Source organism: Cynocephalus volans, chromosome 3 (assembly GCF_027409185.1).
Source record: "Cynocephalus volans isolate mCynVol1 chromosome 3, mCynVol1.pri, whole genome shotgun sequence".
In the NCBI taxonomy this organism is placed as follows: Eukaryota; Metazoa; Chordata; class Mammalia; order Dermoptera; family Cynocephalidae; genus Cynocephalus; species Cynocephalus volans.
In genome coordinates this window covers 99,806,580-99,831,857 of record NC_084462.1, presented here as the reverse complement: position 1 = coordinate 99,831,857, position 25,278 = coordinate 99,806,580, and the positions used below count along the sequence as shown (strand labels likewise).

Sequence of the window (25,278 nt, the reverse complement as noted above, 5' to 3'; positions counted from 1 at the left end):
GTCCTCAATTCCCCATCTCCTTGAATTCTTTAACGTATTTTTAAACAATTATACTTTGAGTGATATTTTATGAAATTGGGTGCTAAACTTTGAGCTAATAATTATTTTAGTTTCTTTTTGATGGTAATTTAATAAGCATTTCATTCTTCAATCTTCTCACTCAATTACTCATTTTTTAATAGACTATTTTTTAGATCAGTTTTTAGATTCACAGCAAAATTGAGAGGAGGGTACAGAGATTTCTGCTATACCCCCTCCCCCACATATACACAGCCTCCCCTTATTATCAACAGCCTCCAAATGTACCTGGTACAAACATAGCAGGCGGTACATTTGTTACAATCAATGAACTTACATTGACACATCATTATCACCCACATAATTTACATTAGGTTTCACTCATGCTGTTGTACATCCTATAGGTTTGGACAAACGTATAATGACATGCATTCACCATTACAGCGTCATGCAGAGCAGTTTCACTGCCCTAAAAACCCTCTGTGCTCTGCCTATCAGTTACTTATTTTTTAAATGTGTCTGTCAGTAGCTCAAAATTTGGGACTTAATTTTCTTCGTCTACCTCAGGTGAACTTCTTTTTAAACAGAATTGTCTGATGTAATTTAAAATGTCTTGACATATATGGAAATGTTTTTGCATCAAGAAGACCATGCATCTCATCACCCCCAAGAAAAGCTAATGCAACACCAGTATATGGCCACTTTACCTCGATGTCATTCTAACCATGTGCACAAAGGCTGCTGAATCCCAAACACACCTGTCTTTCCCATGTAGAAGCCTCATAATCCATTTCTAAACACCAAATTGGGACTATAAATAAAAGGTTATGACACAGCAGCATGCAATTTTTCCCCCCTCAAGAGAGACAAAGTAAATTCAGTTGCAATTTTCTTGCTTCTAGAGGAGTTTCTAGGATTCAACACAACATTAAATTTTTGGCCTGTCTCTTTAATTTGAGAAATTGTAAAAACGACGACAGATGGCACACAGAATTGACTTATGTCCTCTATTCTTTACTCATGAAGGGAGTGCATAGAAACTTTGATAAAGGCAGAAGCTACAGTATGCAGGTCACTATTAAAATTATCTAATGGCTCTTTGGACATCTAACATCAGAACGTTCTGCCTTTCTTTTTTAGACATTCTTTAAAACCAACGAACACTGTTGTAGGTTGCCACTGGTGACCACAGCCCTGACATTCGGTACCCTTCTGTCCCAGTAAGGACATGATGGATGTGCCATTAGCTCTGAACCTCGGCACCCTCTGAATTTACCACTGTTCCCACCCCAATCTCCTGCCCCCACCTCTCAAAATCATTATGAAATAGGAAGAATGCTCAAGCTTACAGTTAATTGGAAACATTGCAAGAGAAGAGGAATGCTTAGGACAGCATGTCCACGAGAAAATAAATCACCCAGCATTGTCATTTAATGCATTGTGACATCATTTCCTGAAATTAAACAGAGATGACACCAATTCAGACCATCTCCAGCATAAGTTTCCATTCAAATAATTCACAGATGTTTTCTCCTGGCAAGCAGAAAAACAATGCAAAGGCTAAGGCCAGGGGCGGCCTCACTCTGCTGCATGTTTGCGGGAAGCTCTCTGCTGGTGTTTCTCAGCTGTGTGTTCTGCATATGCATTTCCACATAAGTATCTCTTAGCGATGAGCCCCACTTGTATTCTGTGTACATGTGCATATCTGAATATGAGAATGGCTATCTCTCACTGTGTAAGTAAGGCCGACATTTCATATGTGGTATTAATTTGACCTGTAGCTATTAGTATTAAGTAGACCCATCTCTGAATCATGAAGGCACTAATTTCCAAGTAGAAATAACTAATGTTCATGAAATGCTGATTCGATTAACCATTCAAAGTCTTTAAAAGATGTCTAATGATAGGAATTATCACAGTGTCTCCATGGATACACTTGTACAAATGGACAAGTGGAGAAATTGGGGTATAGATGAACGAAGTGGGCATCACTGTATCTCTGACCCTTGCTGATTTCATGAGACACTAGAGGCCTCAAGCTGCTGCAAACCCAAGCACACAAACCAAAACACCAAAATACTTGACATCCGTGCAGCACATGACAGTTTACAAATTGACTGCATGATTTGAGCCACCTAGCAACCCAATCGGCCAAGTAGGGTGGATATTTACTATTTGCATTTTGAAGGTAAGAAATAGGTTCAGAAAAGTTGAATAACTTACCCGAGATCACAGAGCTCAAACTGAAATCTTATAATTTCACATTCAGTGATTCCTTTTTAAAAAACCATACCATGGGCTGGCCTCGTGGCTCACCCAGGAGAGTGCAGCGCTGGTAGCACCAAGGCTGCAGGTTCGGATCCTATACAGGGATGGCTGGTGCGCTCACTGTCTGAGCGTGTTGCGGATGGTACCGTGCCGAGGGTTGCGATCCCTTACCAGTCAGGAAAAAAATAAAAACAAACCACCATACCATGCTGTCTCACAGATAGCCTAGACTTCTGCACTCCGAGGAAGCAGGCAACATTAGATTCTGTTCACACACTAGAGCATTCTCTACCAAAAGTAGAGGCATTGAGGTATTCTGAACTATTCTATGACCAATTTCTTCTCCACTTGCCACCTCATCCCACAAGGCTCCATCCTTAGTAGGTCTCTCTAATATTATCACCTTGCATCAATGAGCAGCAACTGAATGTTTAGAAGGCAGAGTTTAGATCATGTTCTCTCCTACTTATAGGTATTTGGAACTTATTTAGCAAAATCTGGTCTCCCCACCTCACATAGCCCCAAGAAAGGATGTGGTAACTTCCGCAGGTCCATTGGTTAAAGCACCATGCTAGCCATTCAATAGATTAAAATAAGAATTACAGTTTACTTTATATTGTGTACTTATTATAAGAGCCAGACATGGGTCTGAGTGCTGTACATTATTTCATTTAACTCCTATAATAACCCTAGTAGGTGAGCCTAGAATTAGCACCATCCTATAGATATGGAAAGCGAGGCTCAGAGAGGATAATGGCTCAAGATCAAAAATCTACTACGTGGCAGATTCCAGGCCCTATGCTCTTAACTTTGACACTGTACTGCCTCATTTAATATAAAAGCCGTCTGGATCTGCACAAGATGAAGAGAGCTAGTTAAAGGGCAAAACAGTCTAAGTCTCTCCCTCTATCTGCTCCTTCTCCTCCCCTCCCTCCTTCTCTCCTTCCCTTCCTCTCCCATGTGTGTGTGTGTGTACACATACATTACAATAACCAATTTGAGATGACTAAGTTTACTGTCATATTGTCTTGATGAACTCACTGGAGAAGAGATACATACTTCTTTAATATAGCATGGAACTGGATGTATTTACTCATAACTTGGGTGTACTGTCTCTGTAGGACAAAGTACTTTAAAACACATTTTTTATTACTGAACCCAGACCTTTATAATATCCCATAAAACAAGTTCTAATAGGCAAGGAGTGAAATGAGTAAACACCTGAGAGGCAGGCTTTGTCCCGTCCCCCACCCCTAGAGATCCGGACAGTGGACACAGAACTCTGCTTTGGGTAAAGGACAGAGATTTTTGAACCTGCAGTTTCAAGAAGGCTGCACATTTAAGTAAAATTTGCTTCTGATTCTGTATCTTGGAAAGAAGTCCTGCATCTCCTAAGTGTGAGCTTTATCCCTGTGTTTTCAAATAAGAAGACCTTTAGTCAAAAACTGGTATGAGCAAGTGGTGTCTTTGTGTGTGAGCACTTCCTGTTTTTATTCCATGGTAAAATATATTCTTTGCAGCACAACGAGGGGAGCTCTTGAAGAGGGCAAGTGGAGGTGCCTGAGAGCCTAATTGAGCACACTAAAGGCTTCTTGGTGTGGAGGAGTTTTTCATGGTTATGAATAAACCGTCAGCCAGGGTATTATTCTTGCTGTTTTCTTTCTTTATCTCTGAAGTCAAATAAAAACAGTTGTAATGGCAGGCTTACTTTATGATATCATAATCTCAATGTGTTAGCAAAAAGAATATACTTTCCTAGGATTTCCCTAAGTTTTTTTTTTTTTTTTTTACCATTGGGTACTTTCCAGCAAAAGCACATGCATTTTCAACAGATTCTTTCTTTGATCTTCACTAGATTTCTTAGCCTAAGAAGCAGGCAGAACCATCAACCAATGGCAGAGGGTAATAGTATATACAAGGATTTTGCTAAATGAATTTCCAAAAAATATATATGGATTTATTTCCTTAAAATTATTGTGCGAGGGCCAAGCCCGTGGTGCACTCGGGAGAGTGTGGCGCTGGGAGTGCAGCGACGCTCCCCCCGCGGGTTCGGATCCTATATAGGAATGGCCAGTGCACTCACTGGCTGAGTGACGGTCACGAAAAAGACCAAAAAAAAAAAAAAAAAAAAAAAAATTATTGTGAGTTTTTTAGAGGGGATTTCTTAAAAGAATATTGTGGAAATAAGTAGGTAGAAACTAGTAATTATTTAGTCTCGGATTAAGCAAATTCAAAGTGTGTAACTCTGAATATGGAAATTCTTCAACTCATGAAATAGCTTGGTTTCTTAAATGTTACTTTCAATTTAAGTATTTTCCTCAATATAATTAGTTAGCTGCAGGTTTGTTACCTTGTCTTCTAAAGTTGGTGGTGCATAAGAATTTGAGAGATTGTTTTAACTGTTGCAGTTGTAGTGGAACTTGTTCTTTCAAGAAAACTGAAGGTTAATGATTTTTGTCATATTGAGACTAAGACTTAACAATTGCTACAGTTGGCCTTTGTTGAGGTAGGGTTTTTTTTCTGCTGGGCCTTTTGAGGTATTCAGAATAGGTGACAATAGCTTGCAGTTGAGAACATATGTAGAAAGACCCCTGTGGCTTATTGGAGAAAGTTGCTCCATGCTGGTTGGGTGTTTGGAAAAAAAAAAAATACAACCAGAGTTCTTTTATGTTCTGCTAGTTAATGAATGCATGAATGTCAAAATCGGCCAATGGCCCATTCAGGGGGCAAAGCCTTAGCAACCCCCTTCTTTAAGAACACATCCTGAGATGCAAAATACATTTGCTTAACAAATTAAAATAATGAGATAATTCAATTAGCTTCTTTTTTAAAAAAGAAAGAAAAAAGGGTACATCAGGGATCATTGTAATACAAGCACAGGTCATACTGCACAAGAGGGAAAAAACCAGTTTGAAATAATGTTAAAGAGACTAAAAATGGAGGAATGCACATTGAATCATGCACTTGTAAGGAAATTTACATGGAATAATAATTTAGACTACATCTATTTTCAGTGAGCTAGAGCCAACATTTCACTTTGAAAGTTGAAATTAATTAAGTGACAGAAAAATATACTGGGGCATCTCTATTTCCAAGGACTTCCTCATGCCTGTTAGTGCATGTAAGAAAAGAAGTCTAAATTAACATGTCGCTAGTTAGGGGTCTCTATTCTTGGTTTCTGAGCTCAGAATTACAGCTGAGTAAATCTTTCAGCTCATTAAAGACTGGAAAGTAAAAGTTTTACAGGTCCATCCTCATCAAAGTTACTGAACCTCTTCTCAGTGGAGGTGCAGTGTGGATGAAGAGAAAAAAAAATTTCAAAGAGAAAGCAGAGAAAAATTTCCTTAAGACAAAAGGGAGGTGGAGAAAAGGCAGCGAGGGGAGCAGAGAGAAAGATGGGAGACAAAGCCAGAGGGATAAAATAATGAAAGAGGCATGTTGTGAATGAAGGTCATGGGGAGGAGAAAAATAAAGCACATAGTGAAAAGTAAAAAGAAAGGGGGAAGGAGAGGAAAGGATGACCACGAGTCAGGCATTGCTCTGAGTCAACGTTCTTGAGCAGAACCAAAACATAGGAGCGCGGGAAAGAGGCCTATAGATCCCACAGTGAGCTCTTCTCATTTGAAAAATGAGGAAAAGGAAGGTTCAAAGAACTTAATGGACTTAACTCAGGTTCAGCAGGTACAGAGGAACACTGAACTTGAAATGCATGTTTCCTAACTGTCCCAGCTCAGGCTATAGTGAGCCCTCTCTCCACCCCAAAGACAGGCATTCATTAAAATTTTTAGTTGGACAGAGAATTCTGCACACAAAGCCTTGCATACATTTAACTAGATGAAAGCACTCTGGGGATGGGGATAAGCTCTTACTGTTGGTTTGTGGCACACTAGAGCCACAAGTGCCCAGGAATCACTGGCCGCCCACAGTTCTCAGCCAGGGGCCACTATGCACAGTGGGCACAGTCCTGGACAGGGAGGTGGTCAATGAGGCATTTGCGGGACAAATCAAGAAGTCCAGCCAGGGCTCCTCACCCTTCCACATGAGATTCAACTCCCAGAAACCGGGCAGAAAGTCTTCTCTACTCAGAAATGCTGGGGGAGAAGGAAGCTTTGAAAACCAGTAAAGAAAACAGTACTTGGCTTCTCCGCATTTCCCCCTTTGATTCTGAGCATATTGATGGCAGAGGTGGTGAGATTTCTCTGCAGCTGTTCAAGGCGATAATGATTTTAGCAAAGTCTTCATAATGTGGTGGAAAAGCACAGAGTTGGGGACTTGAAAGGCTTGGGACCTGGTCTCAGCTTGACCTCAAGCTACTGGTTTCCCTTTCTGGGCCTCAGTTTCCTCATTTGTAAACAGAGCAGCCTACCTCTCTAAAGTTTTGCTGTTCTGTGACATTGGTTTTAATGACAGAGAAGTTGAAAACACATGTAGATGTCTGCTTGGAAAGCAACTGCTGAAGTCTTTATTTGTGACCAAGAAAGGCCAACAATGAAAGAAGACAGAGGGAAGAAACCAAGCAGGTGAGCCAATCAGGAGAAAGCCCCTGGCTGCCCTCGGCGGCTCCCCCGCCTTGCTGACTCGCTACTCTAACCAAACCAACCTTCGGTTAAAAATGAGAAACCCCTCCCCTCACACTCACTCGACTTCCAAATTAAAAACATTTTACAGGTTAGTAAATTTCCAGCTGAGGTGATGTAGCAAAGAACAGCTGTGAAGTAATTTTGATAATGATGAGAATAATAACCACATGGCAAGGTTCAGGGCTTTGCTGTTGCAGCTTCAGTGCTCCTGAATAGATAAAAGTGATTAAATACTCCTGATTATCCCTGACCAATATGTAATGGATTTACAGCCCTTTCAATTAGTCAGTATTTGCTTAGGACTCATTATTTTGTCTTTGGTTAAGTAATCAGCCCAGAGACCGCATGTTCTGTCTAATTCCTCTGAGCCGAGTCAGTGCAGGGCCCTGACCTTTGAAATGGCCATAGCTGCAAGGCAAGTATAACCACTACCACGGCAGCCTTGTTGGTTCTCCCAGCTAATCCTGACACCACAGGCCAGATCGATACACCTTAGTTTGCTACTAATGTCCTTACATCAAAATGGCCGATTTAGGAATGTGAATCTATCACTTTACCCTCCCCACCACTGCTCCACCCCTTGCCCTTTATAGCTCTGTGAGAAAGGCAGATCAGCAGCCACCACCATAAATAAAAGTGGAACCTTGTCCTGGACCCATGACACTGTAACTAATGTCATTCAGCATGGCAACACACAAGTTGGATAATCACAGAAGACCTTCAGCTTTCAATGTGCTACTCTATTTTTAAGCATTAGCCTAAACAGAGTGGTCTGAAAACAATATCATGGCAAGAAATATCCTCTGAAATTTTCCCCATTTTCCTAGAATTTCCAAATGAACAGTTCAATACAAGCGTGCCTCGTTCCTCTGTAAAAATATATTGCAATATTTTTGTCATGACAGTCTTAGAGTCAACACTACATACCGACACATAAAACCAATTGCAAATGGGAGGATAAAGATAAATTGTTACTTTTAAAATGTTGCATATAGTTAATCCTTTCCCAGAAGTGAGAAGTGAATAGGGTTAGCTTTTAAGATAATGGACTTGAACAGCTAGAAAAAAAAAAAGAAATCTTGAATCTCCACCTTACAAACAAAGACATTACGGCACCTATAACCCTTCTGCATTTGTCATATAAATACATGACATGTTTGCAAACTGCTTTGGTGATTAGAGTTGCTCCTGATACTCTGAGCTTGGACACGCATGTGGCAAGGTGCACTTTTTTTGCCTCCTAGAGGAGACGGCTTTTGTTAATAGTGTAATCAGCAATGTTTATGGATTCATGAGCTCCGTTCAGCCATTCCCTTGGTTGCAGATGCATTATCTGAAGTTGCTCTCATACCTTTTAGCATAAATAAGTTTACTTAATATACTGTTTAGGGTCCTAGACCATTTTGAATAAGGTCCATTCCAGGCCTCTTAAAACAAAAACGTGCTACTTTCTAGAGGGTGCTCTTTGGATGGTAATAGTTGATAAAACCTTAACTGCTCTGTTAATCATCAGATTTCAAGAAAGAGAAAATAGGCACCTTATTTTTAAAAACATCTGTATGTGGCTGTATAACTTGCTAGGAGAACTCAGCAAAACAACACGACTTTTATTTTTTCCTCTTTCATCTTGACTTACTGTGAGATGCTGGAAGAGCCACGCTCTCATGATATTTGTTGCTACTTTGGGAAAAATGCCTCTCTTCTTCTGGCGTTTTTTGTCCTTGTCTGGATCATCATCGTCACCTGTACCAGGTGAAGCTACACTGTTGTCTAAACCATCCCCTAGTAGAAAGAAATAAAAAGGCATTAAAGAAAAACATAGCAAAGGTGCCAATAACAATGTGTAGCTAATGACGAGCTCAGCTAAGCTTGTTGAAAGAAATCCATTAAGCGGGTATATTCTCTTTCATTAAAGTATAATTGGAGACACAAATATGTAAAAGACAAAATTAAACCAGTCCTCTTTAAATGTTAATTTTGTGTGTCTCACATTTGCCCATATCATTAATTCAATTATAATTGTGTGCCTGACACAGTGCAGTAGCTCTTTGTCAATTATGGAATCCAATGTGGGAAAACCACCATCAGGAAACCCATTCAGTGAAAATGCATCCCCATGCCCATAGTGAACACATACTGTAGGGTAATCAAGTTAAATGTTCTGTAGTCTATATATTCTAGGCTGCCTGCATAGGTGACAGTAACTGTGTCACTGTTCATTGCACATAACGCACTGCCTGCTCAGCCCCTCTTAGAACTGTCACCTCCTAAGCACGCACATTCACACACTCCTCATATGACCCTGCACTCGGTATTTGCATGACATGAAAACTTTTAGCTCTCCGCACCTCTGATCATTAGCATAAAAAAAAAAAGATGCACATCAAGGTAGGGTGCTCACTTAATCAGAAGTTTCTATCAACATCTTTCTCTTCTGTGCTTTTCTCTGGCATTAATTGTGCATTAGCAAAAATCATTTACTTTTAACAGTCATAGTTATTTTTTCTTGCCCTCCAGCAAAAATGCCTTGAAAGCCTGCCTGGAGGGCATCTAAATTATGTATCTGAAAAACTCTTCTGGCAAGGCATTGCAGGACCCCTACTTTCTTAAAATTCATACGAGCACGTCTTCCTGTTTTTGGGAAGGCATCAATCAAGAGCAGCAATATATGCCATATCCCTACATTAATATTTGAACTAATAACTTTAAAAAAAGGAAAGAAACAAGATCCGACTTGTGGCATAATCAAATGCAAAATAAATGAAGAATACGGGGACAGCACTGGGGCTTTATAGATGGCTGTGTTTTCCTTGCACATCATTAGCCTGGAGCCACACGAAAGACGAAAACAGAGAAGTGGAGAGTTTATGCTCCCTGCTGGTGTTTAAGAAGCCGGGGTCCTGGAAGGACATCTGGGAATTGCGCTGAGATGGGGTTTTTTGTAATTTAAGAATAGACATTCATTAGCAGTAAATGCCATAAATCCCATGCTAAGTAAAAACCTTGTCCAAGAAAGCCTAAAACAATAAACTCTGTGCTCAATGTAGCCTGAGCTGGACGCTCTGTAGCTTCCCGAGGAATGCTATACATCCACCAGCTCACTCTCAGACCTGCTCCCTCCTCACAGATTGTGCTACAACACAGACAACCTGTCCACTGGGCCACTTGACCTCTAACTTCTGGATCTGTTCTGTGGCCTTTCCTGTACCTGTTCTTTTCCTTTCTTGCCAAAAAAAAAAAAAACAGAAAAAAACAACCGCAACCTTCTTTGGCCAGAGAAGCAGAAAAGCCACAGCAAAGAGCTGGCAGATTAATTTTATTGACATTTCCATTTTCACTGCAATGCGATACCCTCCATCACATGGAAGAGATGACCCTCACTATTTACAGACTGACAGGCCACTTCATTACAACCACCCTGCCCCAAGGCAAAGCAGCTCCCTTCCATCTGCCCAAACACTAGAGCATGACCCCCAAGTTGCTGTTCTCTTTTTCTTCGCCTTCTGTTATGATTAAAGAGAGAGAGAGAGAGAGAGACCCCCAAACAGTCAAGGAAAGAATCCATGCACAGGGAAACAAAAGGCATTTGACTTTTTGAATTCTGGATACGTGGAGTCTAGTCTTCTTCTGTCTACCCTCCCTGCACACCTAGGTATATACCAGTGGGTCACCTGAACCAGGACACACACACACACACACACACACACACACACACACACACACACACACCCAAGCTTGTGTGGGGACACACGCACATGCTTTCCACTATGCCAAGGAACTGCTGCAAGGCAAATTCTCACCCACACTAATGGCTTCTGACTGCTCCTTGGCAACCCCAGCATTTTAACCTGGGTGGATGTGCTCTCCAAAATACAGACACTGGAGCGATCTCATCAGCTGTTCATGTGACACAGATGGAGAGTGGCTATTAGGAGCCAGGCAGTGGGCCTTGGGGATCTGAGGTGCTGTTCTGTAGCCTGAGGCGATTTTGAAAAGCAGTACCCGGAGAAGAGGAAAAAAAATCCACACTACAAGTGTAAGTTTGAAGTCAGTCAGTCTGTCTGTCTACCTACGATGGATAAAGATATCTTTGTCTCAATGTAAAATCTATGTGGGCTATCTGAATGTACATTTCAGATAATGTATGTATGAAATAACTCTTCCTTCAATGTCTTCCAAATATAAAAACACACTCTGTAAACAATGCCTGTGTGTATATATTTCTTCCTAAGCACATATGGTTTCTGTGTATATGTTTAAGCTGAAATTGTCAGGATTTTGTTAAAATCTCATTCAGTTTTTTTGATAGATTTTTGAATACATTTATTTTAAAAGGTTAATGGCTTAATTGAAGGAAGTTCAATGAAAAGAGGCATCTGCCTTTTTAACCCAATCAATGACCTTAAAAATGAGAGACAGCATTTCCACAGTACATTTTCTCTTGCTTAAAAGCAAAGAAGGTTGGTAACACCTTCAAATTATATGATTCACTACATTTAGCTCAAGAAAAAATATAGCTAGATTGAGCATCCTTTGATGACTGACAAACTGGAAAAGGCAGGCACATTACATGAATTTTAATATAAAGCAGTCCATTGTATATAAATGTTGTAAAATATTTGAATTTAGATGCAGTGTAACAGTAATTATAAATAAAAATGCATCTAGTTGTGCATTAATAACTAGATACTAGACACAACATTTTAAAATTAATATTAGTGTATATACCTCTATAAAAAGAGCAATTTTCCTCTTTCAAATACAACAATAAATACATTGTTTTTTCCTCCATCAGACTGTGAACAAACTCCAGCATAGAGAACTAACAGCACATAAAGAAAATTTTTGAAAGGCAACTATGTGATCTGCAGCTTAAAATAAGATTTTACAGATAACGCTAGAGTTAGTAATTCTTGAAGTAGATATTGTTTTCTTGCTGTAAGGCTGTGTGTGTGTATGTAAGGTAGCTGGCAATCCTTGACACATGTTCCAAGTGGGTTTATGTGCTGAAAAGTGTGTATACCAGAACAAATGCATGTGCCAAAGGAAGCATAGGAGATAATAGCACTAAGCCTCAGCATCGGAAGTTAGGGTTAGAAATTGCAAAATCCTTGAGGGCAGAAACTGTTTCTTGCTTTTATCCTGAGAGCATACCTCTATGCCTGACCCAAGGCAGATACCCAGTGGTTGTCTGCTGGGTGAGTGAATGACTGAACTTATCAATGAGCTGATTCACAGGTCCTTCCCTCTTTTGACAATCCCCACACTGGGGATACTGCACTCATTACAGCCCCTAAAGGGAGACTGATCCTCTAGAGTGGCTAGGTAGGTTGCCCAGGTGCACACAGATGCTTCTAACCATGCCAGGAACAGTGGAAGAGCTCAGGGCCCATAACAGTCTTTCTGAGGGGCTGAACTGCAGGCCATTTCACCAGCATTGCCACCTCTGATGATGAAAAGCCGAGCAAAAAAATTCTGCTTGCCTCTGCTAATCCCTTGACCAAAAAGCACAGTCTAAATTTTGGGCAAAGATACTCAAAATAGATGTGCATTAGTAGAACATATTGTGCATAATCATGGAAAGGAATACTCAAGGTCTGTGGACAGAAGAATTTGAAGTGGATTAAATGATCAGGGGAGACTGTTAAAAACACAGGTCCTTAGGCCTCATCCCAGACTTACTGAATCAAAATATCCCAGGGCAGGGACCATGTATTTGTGTTATTTACAAGTTCTTTGGGTTTGCTTATGCAATCAGCATAACACTGGTTCTTTAACTGGCTTTTGGAAGCCCCTGAACCAGATGACCTAACTTGAAATGAGACACAACCTCAGGAATGGGTAGGTGGTTAAAAATCTACTTTACTTCCATGAATGGCATTAGTGCTTGTGGTGAGTATGTACAATCTGGCCTGGGCCTCATTGACCGTCAGAAAGCAACAGTGTTCTCTGTCACGTGTACTGGCCATCACCATGTAATCTCACCCTAATCTTCTGGTAGTGAGGGTCAGACAGAAAGAAAGAAGCTGTAGCACACTGGCTCTCAAAATGAGGACTAGCAGCAGTTAACATCGGGCTAAGAAATTGTGAGAAATGCAAATTCTCAGGCCTACCCCAAGACCTACCGAATCTAAAACTTTAGGTGTGGGGCCTAACAGTGTGTGTGTTTATAAGCCCTCCAGGTGATTCTGATGGCCACTCTAGTTTGAGAACTGCTGCTGTAAAGCACAGAGAACCCCTTCATCTGCTGTTCCTTGTTGTTGTCATCCGAAGGCCAGAATCTAATCTGAGTCCTCCTTCTGTTTTGAGAGCATCTCTAGCTGGATTTACACCCATGATCTTGAGGAAGTCACACACAGTTTCCACAACTGAGCATACTGCTCAGAGCAGGGCACTGGTCTGCTAAGTGGCTCCAGCACACACCTACCTAAAAGAGCAGTGCTGAGAAAAAGCCTGGTTTGTGGGAAGCAAAATCCTGAGATACTGTGGGCACCCAGGTGTAGGCAAGATCCATATCCATAGCTATGTATCCAGTGAATCAGAAAGTACATGAGCATTCTATGAGAAGGTCCTCAGATGATTCTAAAGCAGAAATTCCCACCCATAAAATTCCTGGTTATAAAAACTACCCAGGCAAAAGGACACTGCTTCCTTTCATCGGCATATTGTCTTATTCCATTTGGCCAAAAATCTGTCCATATTTTAGACATCAATTGCATGGTTTGGAATAAAGAAATGATAAAAACAGTGATTATGTGCTGTGAGTCTGATACCACAGGGACATGGCCTTCTCCTTGTCCCATCAGAAAGAATACAACAACCAAGACAGGCCTGATCTGTCTCCTTCTACTTACTCCATCTTCCCCTCAAAACAGATATTTATCAGTGAGGAAACTAAGGCCAGGAGGTAAAATCCTTGTCCGAGATTCCACAATTACAACTGGTCAAGGACAAACCAGAGCCTGGGCATGGCAATTTTACAGTCTAACGCTACTACCACTGGTATTCTCACATTAACATTGTACATTACAAAGCATTACCTTGTCAGATCCAAACAAGTCTTGATTCTACAGGAGGTCTAAGTGTAGAGAGGAGATTAGTTCTAGGGCCCACCTGTTGGGACTGAAATAGAGCTGGTCTAGGTTGGCCTCAAATAGAAATGTGCAAACTTGTCTCCCAATGTCAGCTAGTGCCTACAAGAGCTTCAGCCGAGCAAGACTGTTTGAGACTCAGGATTTTCATAATCAGTTTATCATGGCTCAAGTGGAAACCTTAACGTGGACAGCACAGTGACCCTAGAGCCCAGAGATACTACAAATAATTGAGAACCTACTGCCCATGCAGTCATGATCTAATGGGCTTTGATACCATCACTGTGCAGTTCTATTAAACACTGCACAGAATTCCAAATGAAGTCACTTTTTAAAAGACAGGATAATGTTTTTATGACATTTGGCATAGTGCCAAATAAACATCTAAAACTGACCCCTCAGAAATGTATCCTCAGAGAAATAATTAAGACAAATAAATATGTATTTTGGCTGATAGTATTTGTATTCTGGGGGGAGGGAAGTTGGTGGTGTGTTATTTAGTCATCGCTTCTCCCAATTCTGGACCAAGTTTAATACTTAAACACATCATACAAAATATATGTTAAGTAAATAAAGAATAATAGCTCATTTGGAAGAACAAGGCTTTTTTCCTATCTCTTTTGTAAGAAATAGAAAGTCACTTATGTTCATTATTATTTTCACTTTGTGCAATGTAAGTTCACTAATTTCACACACACAGATAAGTAGATAGAGAGATCAATATCTTCCAAACAATCCATTTCCAGGAATTACGTATATTCATGAATACATATATATTTACATGTTATTTATTTATTTATTTATTTTTTTGTCTTTTTCGTGACCGGCACTCAGCCAGTGAGTGCACCGGCCATTCCTATATAGGATCCGAACCCGCGGCGGGAGCGTCGCCGCGCTCCCAGCGCCGCACTCTCCCAAGTGCGCCACGGGCTCGGCCCTACATGTTATTTTGAATCCATATGTATGTAAACTAAATTGGAGCTTTTAAATATATTTGTAGATGAATTCAATATTTTTGCCTTTAGTCATATACACCTACATATACATATACAAGTTTGTCCAGTTCTTAACCTGTTCTTATTTCACGTTAAGCAGGTGTTTTCAATATCTGCTCTCTATCTCTAGAACATCATCTCCTCTTCTCTGTCACTACTGTTGTCACCTTTCTTATCAGCACTACCAGAAGAAACTTTCATTGGGCACTTGCAATGTTCCAATCCTTATTTAATCTTCACAACAAGTCAATGAAATAACTACTACTAGCAACTCCATTTTACAGATAAGAAAACTGAGACTCAAAGAAATTAAGTAACTTGTCAAATGTCACACAAAAAGTGGTAGAGTGTCACCTGTCCTCCAAAGCCCATGCCAACATCTTCTATCCTCTCCCTCAAACTGCCAGGAGGACAAGAAGATGTGAAGGATGGAGCTAGACTCTGGATTACCCTTACTGCTAAAGAAATAAACCCCAAGAGAGAGGCCCTGTATATTCACATTTATGTTCCATAGAAATATTGGGTGACAGCACATTTGAAAATAAATATAAGCCAAGAAACAAGTAGATGAATATTTTTACGTAGACAAGTATATCCATTATCTATAGGATCATTATTGTTTCCTGTGGATCTAAAGCTCCAATTAAGTGTGATTTTGAAATAGGAACATCTGCTGAATTTAAAAACTTTTCTGAGACAAGGGATCTTTCGAGATTACGTGCCTTGAGTCCTTCCCATCAGCCTGCAATGCCCTTTCTCTTTATTTTCTCTGCCTCTCCCCGTTCTTCTTTGCCAGCAAACTCTTATTCAACCTTCAAAACCCAGTGAAAAAGGAATCCTTCTTATGAAGCTTTCCCCAGTTTCCACTAACAGAGTTAGTTTACTACTCTCTACACTTCTTCGGCACTTCGTTCTTACCTCTGTTATTTACTTTTCTGTTTACTAATTTGTCTGTGGGCTTTTGTAAGGCAGGAGCTATGTCTTATTTATTTCTGATTTCCAAGCCCTGACACAGAGTAAACACTCAGATGTTAGCAGAATGAACAAATTGGGAGCAAGAGCTTCTAGATAGATTATTAGGACTTGATGAGAATATAACTTGCTTTAAGAAAGTGCACATGAAGGAGATTCCCTGACTTCAAATAGTCACCAAGCTCCCATTCTCCCTGCCTTGTGGGCACTGGGTCATACAACACCCAGTGTTCCACTGTGTGCAAATATGCACAGTCCTCCTCAGAATGATCTAAGACATGTTTCAAATATTGTTTATGAAAATGAGGCACCATGTCAAATCTGACCTATTCCAATGGGGAAGAAAGCGCTGGGAGAGAGGGCTCTGCCCATCCCCAGGCTGTATGGTTTATTTAGAAACATTACAGTTAAAAATGAAGTATAATGTAGCCATGGAACTATAACACATAGTACTTTGTGGACTAATTTTCTGTCAACATTTCTTTATGCCTTTTTTTTCTCTTAATATAGTACTTTGAAAACAGGATTAAAATGTACTGAGTCAAGAGATATTTTCTTTCAGTGGTTGTCAGGGACTACCTTCCAGGAGTTTAATTTAGGGCATCCCACTGAGAAACCTGCATCGGGATTTCAAATGAGATTAAAAAAAAGAGGAAGCAGCAGCAGCTTTTGCCCACCTCTGTTTTAGTATACAGGCTTGCAAAACTTCATTCCCAAGAACCAACAGCAAAGTAAATCAGCAATTCACCTTTTTTCACGTCAGATCAGTTGGGGAGGGGGCTGTAGACCCAGAAACATGTGGAGGGTGAGGGGCCAGCAATGAGACCTGCTAATTACTGATCTCTTTTACTCTCCTGCTGTGCTTAACTGTCTGGACACGTTAAAGTGAAATTTTTCTGTGATTTTTCAAGTGACTAGTTCATGGCCCATGAGCATGGAGGGAAGCAGAAAAGGTGAAATGCTTTCGTTTACATGCAACATTTACTAAATGTGTGGGTTTTCCAACATTAAAGAGAGGACAGTGACCCAGGCCACCTTTTTCACACTCAAAAGAGCACTGAAAAAACAAGTCTTCATCGGCTTACCTCAGGCTTCCCTGGTCCTGAACACCCTCCCCCCAGGGTATGAGCAGAAAGGGAAAAAAAGAGGGGATTTTATGCTCCTTTCTCTTCAACATTTCAGGCGGTATAAGCAGCATTTAGCAAATTCAGCCCCAAATGGCTCCAAATGCTCAGAGCTGCAGGGGCTCATTCTTTGTTATCCTCCCTCTATTTACACGGGATTTACCAGGCTCTCCACTGAAGAGACCGAAAGCACTTCCATTCTCACTGGGTTGTGGCTGTCGCGGCAGCAGCCTCACCCTGGCCTGCAATCCCCATTTGTGTACCCTGGACAAGGCCACAAACTGCTCACTAACTGAGGGATCCCAAGACAACCTGGTGGTGCAGGCAGCTGAAAAGCGGACAGAGATGAGCTGACCTTCCAGAAGAGAAACAGAACCCAGCCAAGGCTGTGCAAATGTGCGTCCAGAGACAGATAACATGCACTTTAAAATATGCATCTATATGATATAATGGAAAGTGGTGGGTGAAAAAAAAAATTCCAACTGCAGCTTGGATGAAAACCACTTCACCCACTGGTTGGAAAAATAAAGTGTAAAAACAGACAGATGGACACATATGTAAATGTGGCTGTGTTTTAGGCTTTAGCTGGCAATGTGAGTGTCGTAGTATAGTTTTGCACGCCTGTATTTTCCATATCATGTTGAATCCTGTTAACTGTTGAACAGAAACATCCTCATACTGGTCCTTGACCAAATCAGTCCCCTCAATTTACCCGTTAGGAGCCATAAAATGGCTTTGTTTACTGACTGGAACCCTATAATCCTTTATAGCAGAAGCGAATGAAAGCTTCCAACACTCTTAGCCTATTCTTCACTTAATTTGGTTATTCGCATTTGAAATATATGTATTTCATTCATTCTAATCCGAAATATACATAAATACACACAAAGAAAATATATATATATATATACACATATCGTTCACTTACAAATTTTAAAATATTTTAAGAAAGGATATCTATTCTAAGTCTCCTACAGAATTCTCTAAAGGATATTGACTGAATCCAGCAGAAAAGTATATCCCTCTGCCATTATAATTCAGCAGACTGTTTAATCTCCGTGGTGCAGGATAAAAGAATGTACTTGTTACTCAGTTACCTGATAAGCACATATAAAGGTACAGGGTATGTTCTGAAGTTATTCACTGTACATCATAATAAAGCTCTTCTGGGCACTCTAATGATTCATTTTTAGTGATCTCTCAAATGCCCTTTTCCACAGTTAACACTCAGATTTTATTAAGGTAGAAAGCAGGGACAAATGTCCACTCAAGTCCCAGCTCTCAAATTTGACTCTACTTGCACTACTACCTACAGCTAAAGCTTTCTTAATGTTCTGTTCACTTCCCTAGAGTGGCATTTCAGCTAACAGAGTTCACAATCTTTCAGCCCTAAACACAGAAGGCTGCTATCTTCAAGTCATCCTAGGAATGTGCCAGATACCATCATCTCCCTCCTGTGATACAAAGAACCAGGAAAAGAGAGAGACCAAGAAGACCGAGCTGATCAAGTTACCAACAGCCCATAATGCCCCTCTCAGAAGGTTAATCTTTGCACCAGTAAATGTTATAATTAGGAGCCTCGAAGTTGGGCTGAGGCTAGCCATTGAAATAAAGACCCTAAAAGAGAAAGTATGAAAGGAACACATTTCTTTCACCTAATAGTTTGACATGAGGGTCATGGTTTTTATGAAAAATTATACAGAAATGAGTTGTTATGATATATGAGTCTCTTTCCCACATCTCCTACAGAAGAAAAAAGGTGGTCGGGGAGAGATGTCTTCCCAATTTCACTTAGCTATGTTTCAGTACAAATTGTGAAAATTATGCAAATAACAATTTTGGCACCTTTGCTGGAGGAAAACATTATTAAATTATGCTCTAAGTATTTTGTCTGCTTTAGTAATTACTCTCATGTAACTGTAAATATAAATAGCTGTTATTCTGTTTAAATTTTTAATCATGCAAAATATTGTCACACAAAATGTCCTTCTGTTGCAGTCTAACTGGGATTTTCTTTTTTAAAATATCCATATTTAACTGAAGTGGACTATTTTTAGCGTTGTAAAGTGTTTTAGTAAAGATAGCTGGCTAACATCTCTGAATCAACAGGTCTTTCAAGGAAAGATACGGCCTTTATGTTTGCAAAATGAACTTCCTACAAAAGGCCATTTATATAAAATAGATTTTTAACATTTTATATAAAAACTAAAATATAATTGGTCTACTTCCAAGAAAGTCCTAACTACATTAAACCTTTATGAGGATACTTCAAAAAATTCATGAAAAAATATAGAATTAAAAGATAACATGAATCTTCCCATGAACTTTTTAATCTACTTTCATGCTTCAGTATACACCAATAATATGTTCATTTTATCATTAACTAGAGAATTTTATATTTTACTGTCTCTTTTTAACATACTTTAATATTAAACAAAACATTAAATATCAACCAATATTAAAATTTGTTAGAAGGAATAACAAAAAAGCAAAATTCTATCTGTAGCAGAAATTATTACATTCCATTTCAGAGTCATTATCATATTTGCTATCTAAAACAAAAATAAGGACAATGCATTTTTATAATATAAAATGGTTGATTAGTTTGAATTCTTAAGATAGCATTTCTCTGTGAATTTGTATCCATAGATATCATTTCAAAGAGCACAACAAAAACGATTTTTTAAATATCTATTTTACTTTGCCAATTATTGTAAAATGAAAGCAGTTAGAAAATTTTAATAGAAGTGCAACTTTGAAGCTGACATTGTTAAATAATGTAAAAATACCACAACAACCCTTTATCTTAAGGGAAAAGATAGCCATCTCTTAAATAATAACAATGTTTACTAAGACAAGTAGATTGAGATATCTATCAACATTCCCTTTAGGAAGTTTTTAGGAAGCTGGTAATAGTTACCTATATAAAAAAAGAATGATGGTATTATGAACTAGTTGATAAATAGTTTTAGGTGAATATTTTTTAAACCATTAGTACATCAGACTTGGAGCACATTTGTTAACTATTGGAAAATCACATTTTGTACATTTTTTCAAAGAACATTTCACACAACAGAGTTTCCTAATCACACTTTACATTTTTGTTTTAGTTTATAAATTAGATCGCCAATGTTTTAAAAGTAGTAATTATACATTTAGGCATTCCATTTATGATGATTATTTTAAATAAATCTAATGCTGTAATCGAGAACAAGCAAGTTTATTTTTGTAATGTAGTGCAAATAGATATTCACAATACATATGTAATAGACCTAGGGAAACAAATAATGTGGCTGCTTAAGAATAATCTAAGATAGCACTATATTCTTCATATAGCCTGTGTACTAAAGAATCTCAGCCACAGGGGCTCTTTAAAATTATACTTTAAATGGAAAATGGCTGTTAATGGGTATGGGGTTTCTTTTTGGGTGATGAAAATGTTCTAAACTTGATCATGTTGGTGGTAGGACACCTTTGTGAATACACTAAAAACTATCGAATCATACACTTTAAATGGGTGAGTTGTACAGTATGTGACATATCTCAATAAAGCTGTTATATTTATATATTTTTTTAAAAGGGCACATTTTGGCCTCCCAATACAAAGATACATGCTGGGATAAGTATAAAAGCCTAGTAACTGAGCTTGCAAGTATCCATAATCTTTTCTAAATTGCTTCAAAATAACATGATTTCAAGGTCACTTACTAATGTCATCTTAGCACCTGCATATGGGCAAACATATGTACTCAAAAACATTTGTGATGAATTTTATTTTGTTTATTATGTCATAAAGATATGCATTATGGAAAGTAGATTGACCTTAACACTAAAATTAATCCTTTCCTGTGCTCAGTTCTATTGCATCATAGCAGAACCCTGCCCAAATTTGCTCTTTCAAGACTTACTTTTAACACTCAGAATAACTTCAGAATACTTCCACAAACAGACACACACACACACCACTCCTACATTTTTTCTACCCAATTATGGTAAACTTCTTCAAGCCACGAACCATATCTTTTATTTTTTTTAATATAATTCTTAGAACTTTGTACAACATTATGGGTGTAGATTGTGCCTAACCTTTTACTGAGTGACTAAATGAATGACTCTCTTATTTCTTGGAATATACTTTTATGCTTTGTGGGTTTATATCTAAAATTTGGATCAGAAAATATCAAGAATGTTGGTCTCTAAGAGTGGAAAATTGGCCAGAGAGTTGATGTGCCATATATTTCAAAGTCATTAAGGTGTATGACACACTCCATAGAGGAAGAAACTCCACTGAAACAGACAATTAGAAGGGCCCTACAACTGGAAGAGTGCCCTGTCTTCTCAATTCACCTTCCTTTTTCTAAATTCCTGACTTAGTTCTATTTCTTCGGGCAGCTATACTGCTATGTTTATATATTGGAGGCTCACTTCTGACAAAGTCCTTGTCCCTCCACCCCTCGCCACATAAACACAGAGACAAACACCTTTTGGGGGAAATGGTAAGGCAATGGAAGAAACATGAGCTGTGCAATAAAATAGATCATGTATGAATTGCCAGATCTGTTTCTTATTGGTTGAATATGACTTTGGTCAAGAGTTAATCCTCTGAACTTCAGTTTCCTCATCTATGAAACAGGAAAAATTACACATACCTGACAGGTAATTGTGAGAATTAAATCAAATCATAAGAGTAAGAGCTAATATTTGTTAAATCACTACTTTGAACCAGGTGCTTTACACTTATTAATAAACCTAAAAAGTTTACACAGGACATGTAGCCTCACATAGTACCTGACACAGCCAAGGTGCATCCATAAATGTCAGTTATTTCCTTTCTTAACATGAACCAACTCAAACGGATAAACAAAAGGTGATATATTCATATACTGAAATACTACTCAGCAACAGAAAGGAATAAACAACTGATCAATGCAACATATTACATCTCAATATTATCATGCTAAGTGGAAGAAGCCAAACACAAAAGATTACATACTGTAAGATTCCAAATATACTAAATTCTAGAAAATGCAAACAAATGCATAATGACCAAAAGCAGATCAGTGATTGCCTGAAGACATGTGCACAGGGAAGGATGAATTAAAATGGGATAAAGGAGACTTCTGAGTGGTGATGGAACTGTACAGTATCTTGATTATGCTGCTTTTCTTATGAGTGTATACAACTGTCAAACTTTAAACTGTACACTTTGAATGGGTATAGTTTTCACATGGAAATTACACCTCAATAAAGTTGACAAGAAAAACGTTAAGCAAAGTATAGTTAAATTTCCATAACTCTAATTTGGCATAAAACAGATTTTAGTGGAAAGTACAGCATGCAATACAGAGAAGTGGAAGTGGGGATTCTCCCAGTCACCGCAGTGAAATTCTGAAATGATGTGAGAAGCACAACATGATATTTATAAACCTGTTGACTTCTGTAATTCTCTTTAACTTCATTAAGATGTAAATTGATGGTCAGAATGCACTTTGCAGATTTTACTAAAAAATATTTTTCTTCATTAGCCAAATCTCATTAAAAGATACATTGTTAACAAAGAAATATTCAAGTTGCAAAAAATAACAATAATAATAATAATTAAAAAGGTAATAAAAATAAATCTTAATAAACTATTTTTTAAAACTCTTTTAGTAAAAATGGGTTAAAATTGAATTCCCTAAGTATCAAAAGATCTCATACCACACTAGAGATCTTAGTCAATTTCAGAAGAAATTGACACCATTCACAGAAGACTCTGAGCAAGAGTAAGATTAAAATAAAAGATCAGTAAGATTAAAAACTAATGGGAAATACAGACTTAATAATAACCCTTGCCAGCCAGCCTACACCTTCAGATTATCTCTGAATCCACCATATAAAGATGGAAGGGAATTAATATTTGTGCAGCGCCTAGTGTATGCCAGGTAGAATAGGCATCATCTCATCCCCAGGATAGTTCAGAGTCTGGTATTCTAATCCCTATTTAATAAAGGCAGAAACTGAAGCCAGATAGGTTAAGCAACTTGCCTGAAGTCACATGTATAGTTGGGAACACAGATAGATCTTGAACTCAAATCTGTGCTGTCTACTGTACCAAACAGCTTCTATACATACAGAGATGGAGTTCATATTTTAAAAAAGTAAAATGTGGGGGGAAACAGTGCCTTACGGCTTTGAATCTGGATAAGTATAGTCACTCATTAATGACTGATTACAACCAAGTGATTCATTTGACCTTTGAGATGTGTGATATTTGGCTCATATTAAGTGACCAATAAAGGTTAGTTTCATTTCATTCTCTATTTTCCCTCCTTTCTTTCATTTGTCTTAAAGGATCATTGACATGGAAAAAAATATATATGAAACAGAGTTACCACTGGCTGAAAAATCTATTTGCTTAAGAAAAAAAATTTTTTCCTCATTCTTCCAGAACTCATATCTCAAAATGGCACAAAAGCAAAAAAGCCATGCATGCCACAACATGGAATATATCATAATACTTGATTGCCATCCATGCAATTCTCCTAGAAAGGCGAGGCACTGAAAGCCATGTAATTATTAGCTTGTCATAGCAGAGCCCCACACTCTGTCATAAACAAAGACAACTCGAGGGGCACCAATGTAAACTTTATTCAGGCCGTTAGCTAGTAAAGCAGGAACTGTAAAGGTTTTTGTTTGAGAGGGAAAGTTGTTCAGGAAGAAAGGTTTGCCCTCTCAGTAGGTTTATTCATATACCTGTAGGAAACCAGCCTATGAGAGAACCGACATCTTTGCTGTAAGATCAGATCTAAGAGCCACCAATCAAATAGCAGTCCAACCTTACTATGCTGATACAGCAAATTTCCGGATCTTGATCACACTAGGCTAGGGACTCATTCTTCTCAGTGATAAAGTCGGTGAATGCACTCTTGAGAAGATAACAAATTAAAAACCAGCTGACTCAACAGCATTTGAGTGAGGAATTCACTGCTGACCCAGTACAACACAATTTCTACCACCAGTCAGTAATCACTGAAGAGGGGCCAACTTCACTTCTTAATTGTACAGCTATTCCTAACAGAGGGACTGAGCATGATTCAATAACTATCCGATTTACCTCATGCAGATCTAGTAAAATTGGTAATGGCTTCCTCAACTATTTACATCCTGAGTCCTACTAAGTGCAAAAATTCAAAGACTCTAAAGCAAATTTGGAATTCCCAAAAGTGTTGTATTACTGAAATGACCAGGAATGGGAAAAGAACTATATAACCTGGAGGATTATTCCATTTTGAAAATAGAAAACTAGATTCCATTTGTATATCTACAGCATTTCCACAAAAATATTTAGCTTTCCTATAGTTGTATTCTGGTGAAAAGTGAAGTTGACATCCTCTATTTGGAAAATAATTACTGAACTAGTAGTCTTCGTGAGACTTGTGTTCTAAACTTAAAAATGTGTGATCTTGGATAAAGATATCTCATGTTTATATAATGATCTGTCAGCTTTCAAATAATTTTTTTTCATTTATTGATCATCACAACAAAGTGTAAAGGGCATATAATATTACCCCCATTTCACAGATAAAGCAAGTGAGAGTAATTTAATGTTTTGCTAACTTCTTGCCTTGCCTGAAGTATTTTCCATTACATGCAGTCTATGAATATTATTAGGTTGAACCATCGGAAACTGCCATATTTGACAATTTCTGATGCAATATTTCCAGCATTACTATCAATCTTAATATGGTTGTTTCTTTTGCTTTTTCTATTTTTCCATTTACTTGCTTTTAGTCTAGCCTCACTCTTACAAATTCCTTCAATTATTTTCTCTTTCCGTATTGAGTAGAAAAAAGATGAAATAGAAATAAATACTAATAATGGAAGCCCTAACCTATGAGAAAATGATGATTATACACACAAAAAACTTACCAATGAACAGTTAGTAGGCGGGATACTGCATATTTTAAAATAGGGATGTAGAAAGAAGCCTGTTCATAATATTTAGAAAAAGAAAAGTATTCATACTAATTCTACTTTTAAACTTCAACGATAGTAATTAGCACTGAGAAATGATTAGAGTATATTCTATTATATGCCTCTGGAGAAATTTTCACTCTAAATGTTGTCTATAATAATACAACATTAATGCAAATTTATACTTAGTGAGCACTTACTCTCTTCCACACACTCTGCTAAGCATTTTATGTGAATTACCTCATTTAATTCTCACCATCTTATCAGGATTGAC

At 38.3% G+C, this 25,278-nt stretch overlaps 1 protein-coding gene across 9 annotated transcripts in view; it reads right to left on the bottom strand.

Annotated features, from left to right (window-relative positions):
* Positions 1 to 25,278, bottom strand: part of MEIS2 (Meis homeobox 2) — a 198,204-nt gene that overhangs the window by 129,042 nt on the left and 43,884 nt on the right. For all 9 annotated transcript variants that reach the window (XM_063089003.1, XM_063089004.1, XM_063089005.1 and 6 more), the window contains one exon: positions 8,503 to 8,648. In XM_063089003.1, coding sequence (XP_062945073.1) covers positions 8,503 to 8,648 — 146 coding nt within the window. The remainder of the gene's footprint in view (positions 1 to 8,502; positions 8,649 to 25,278) is intronic.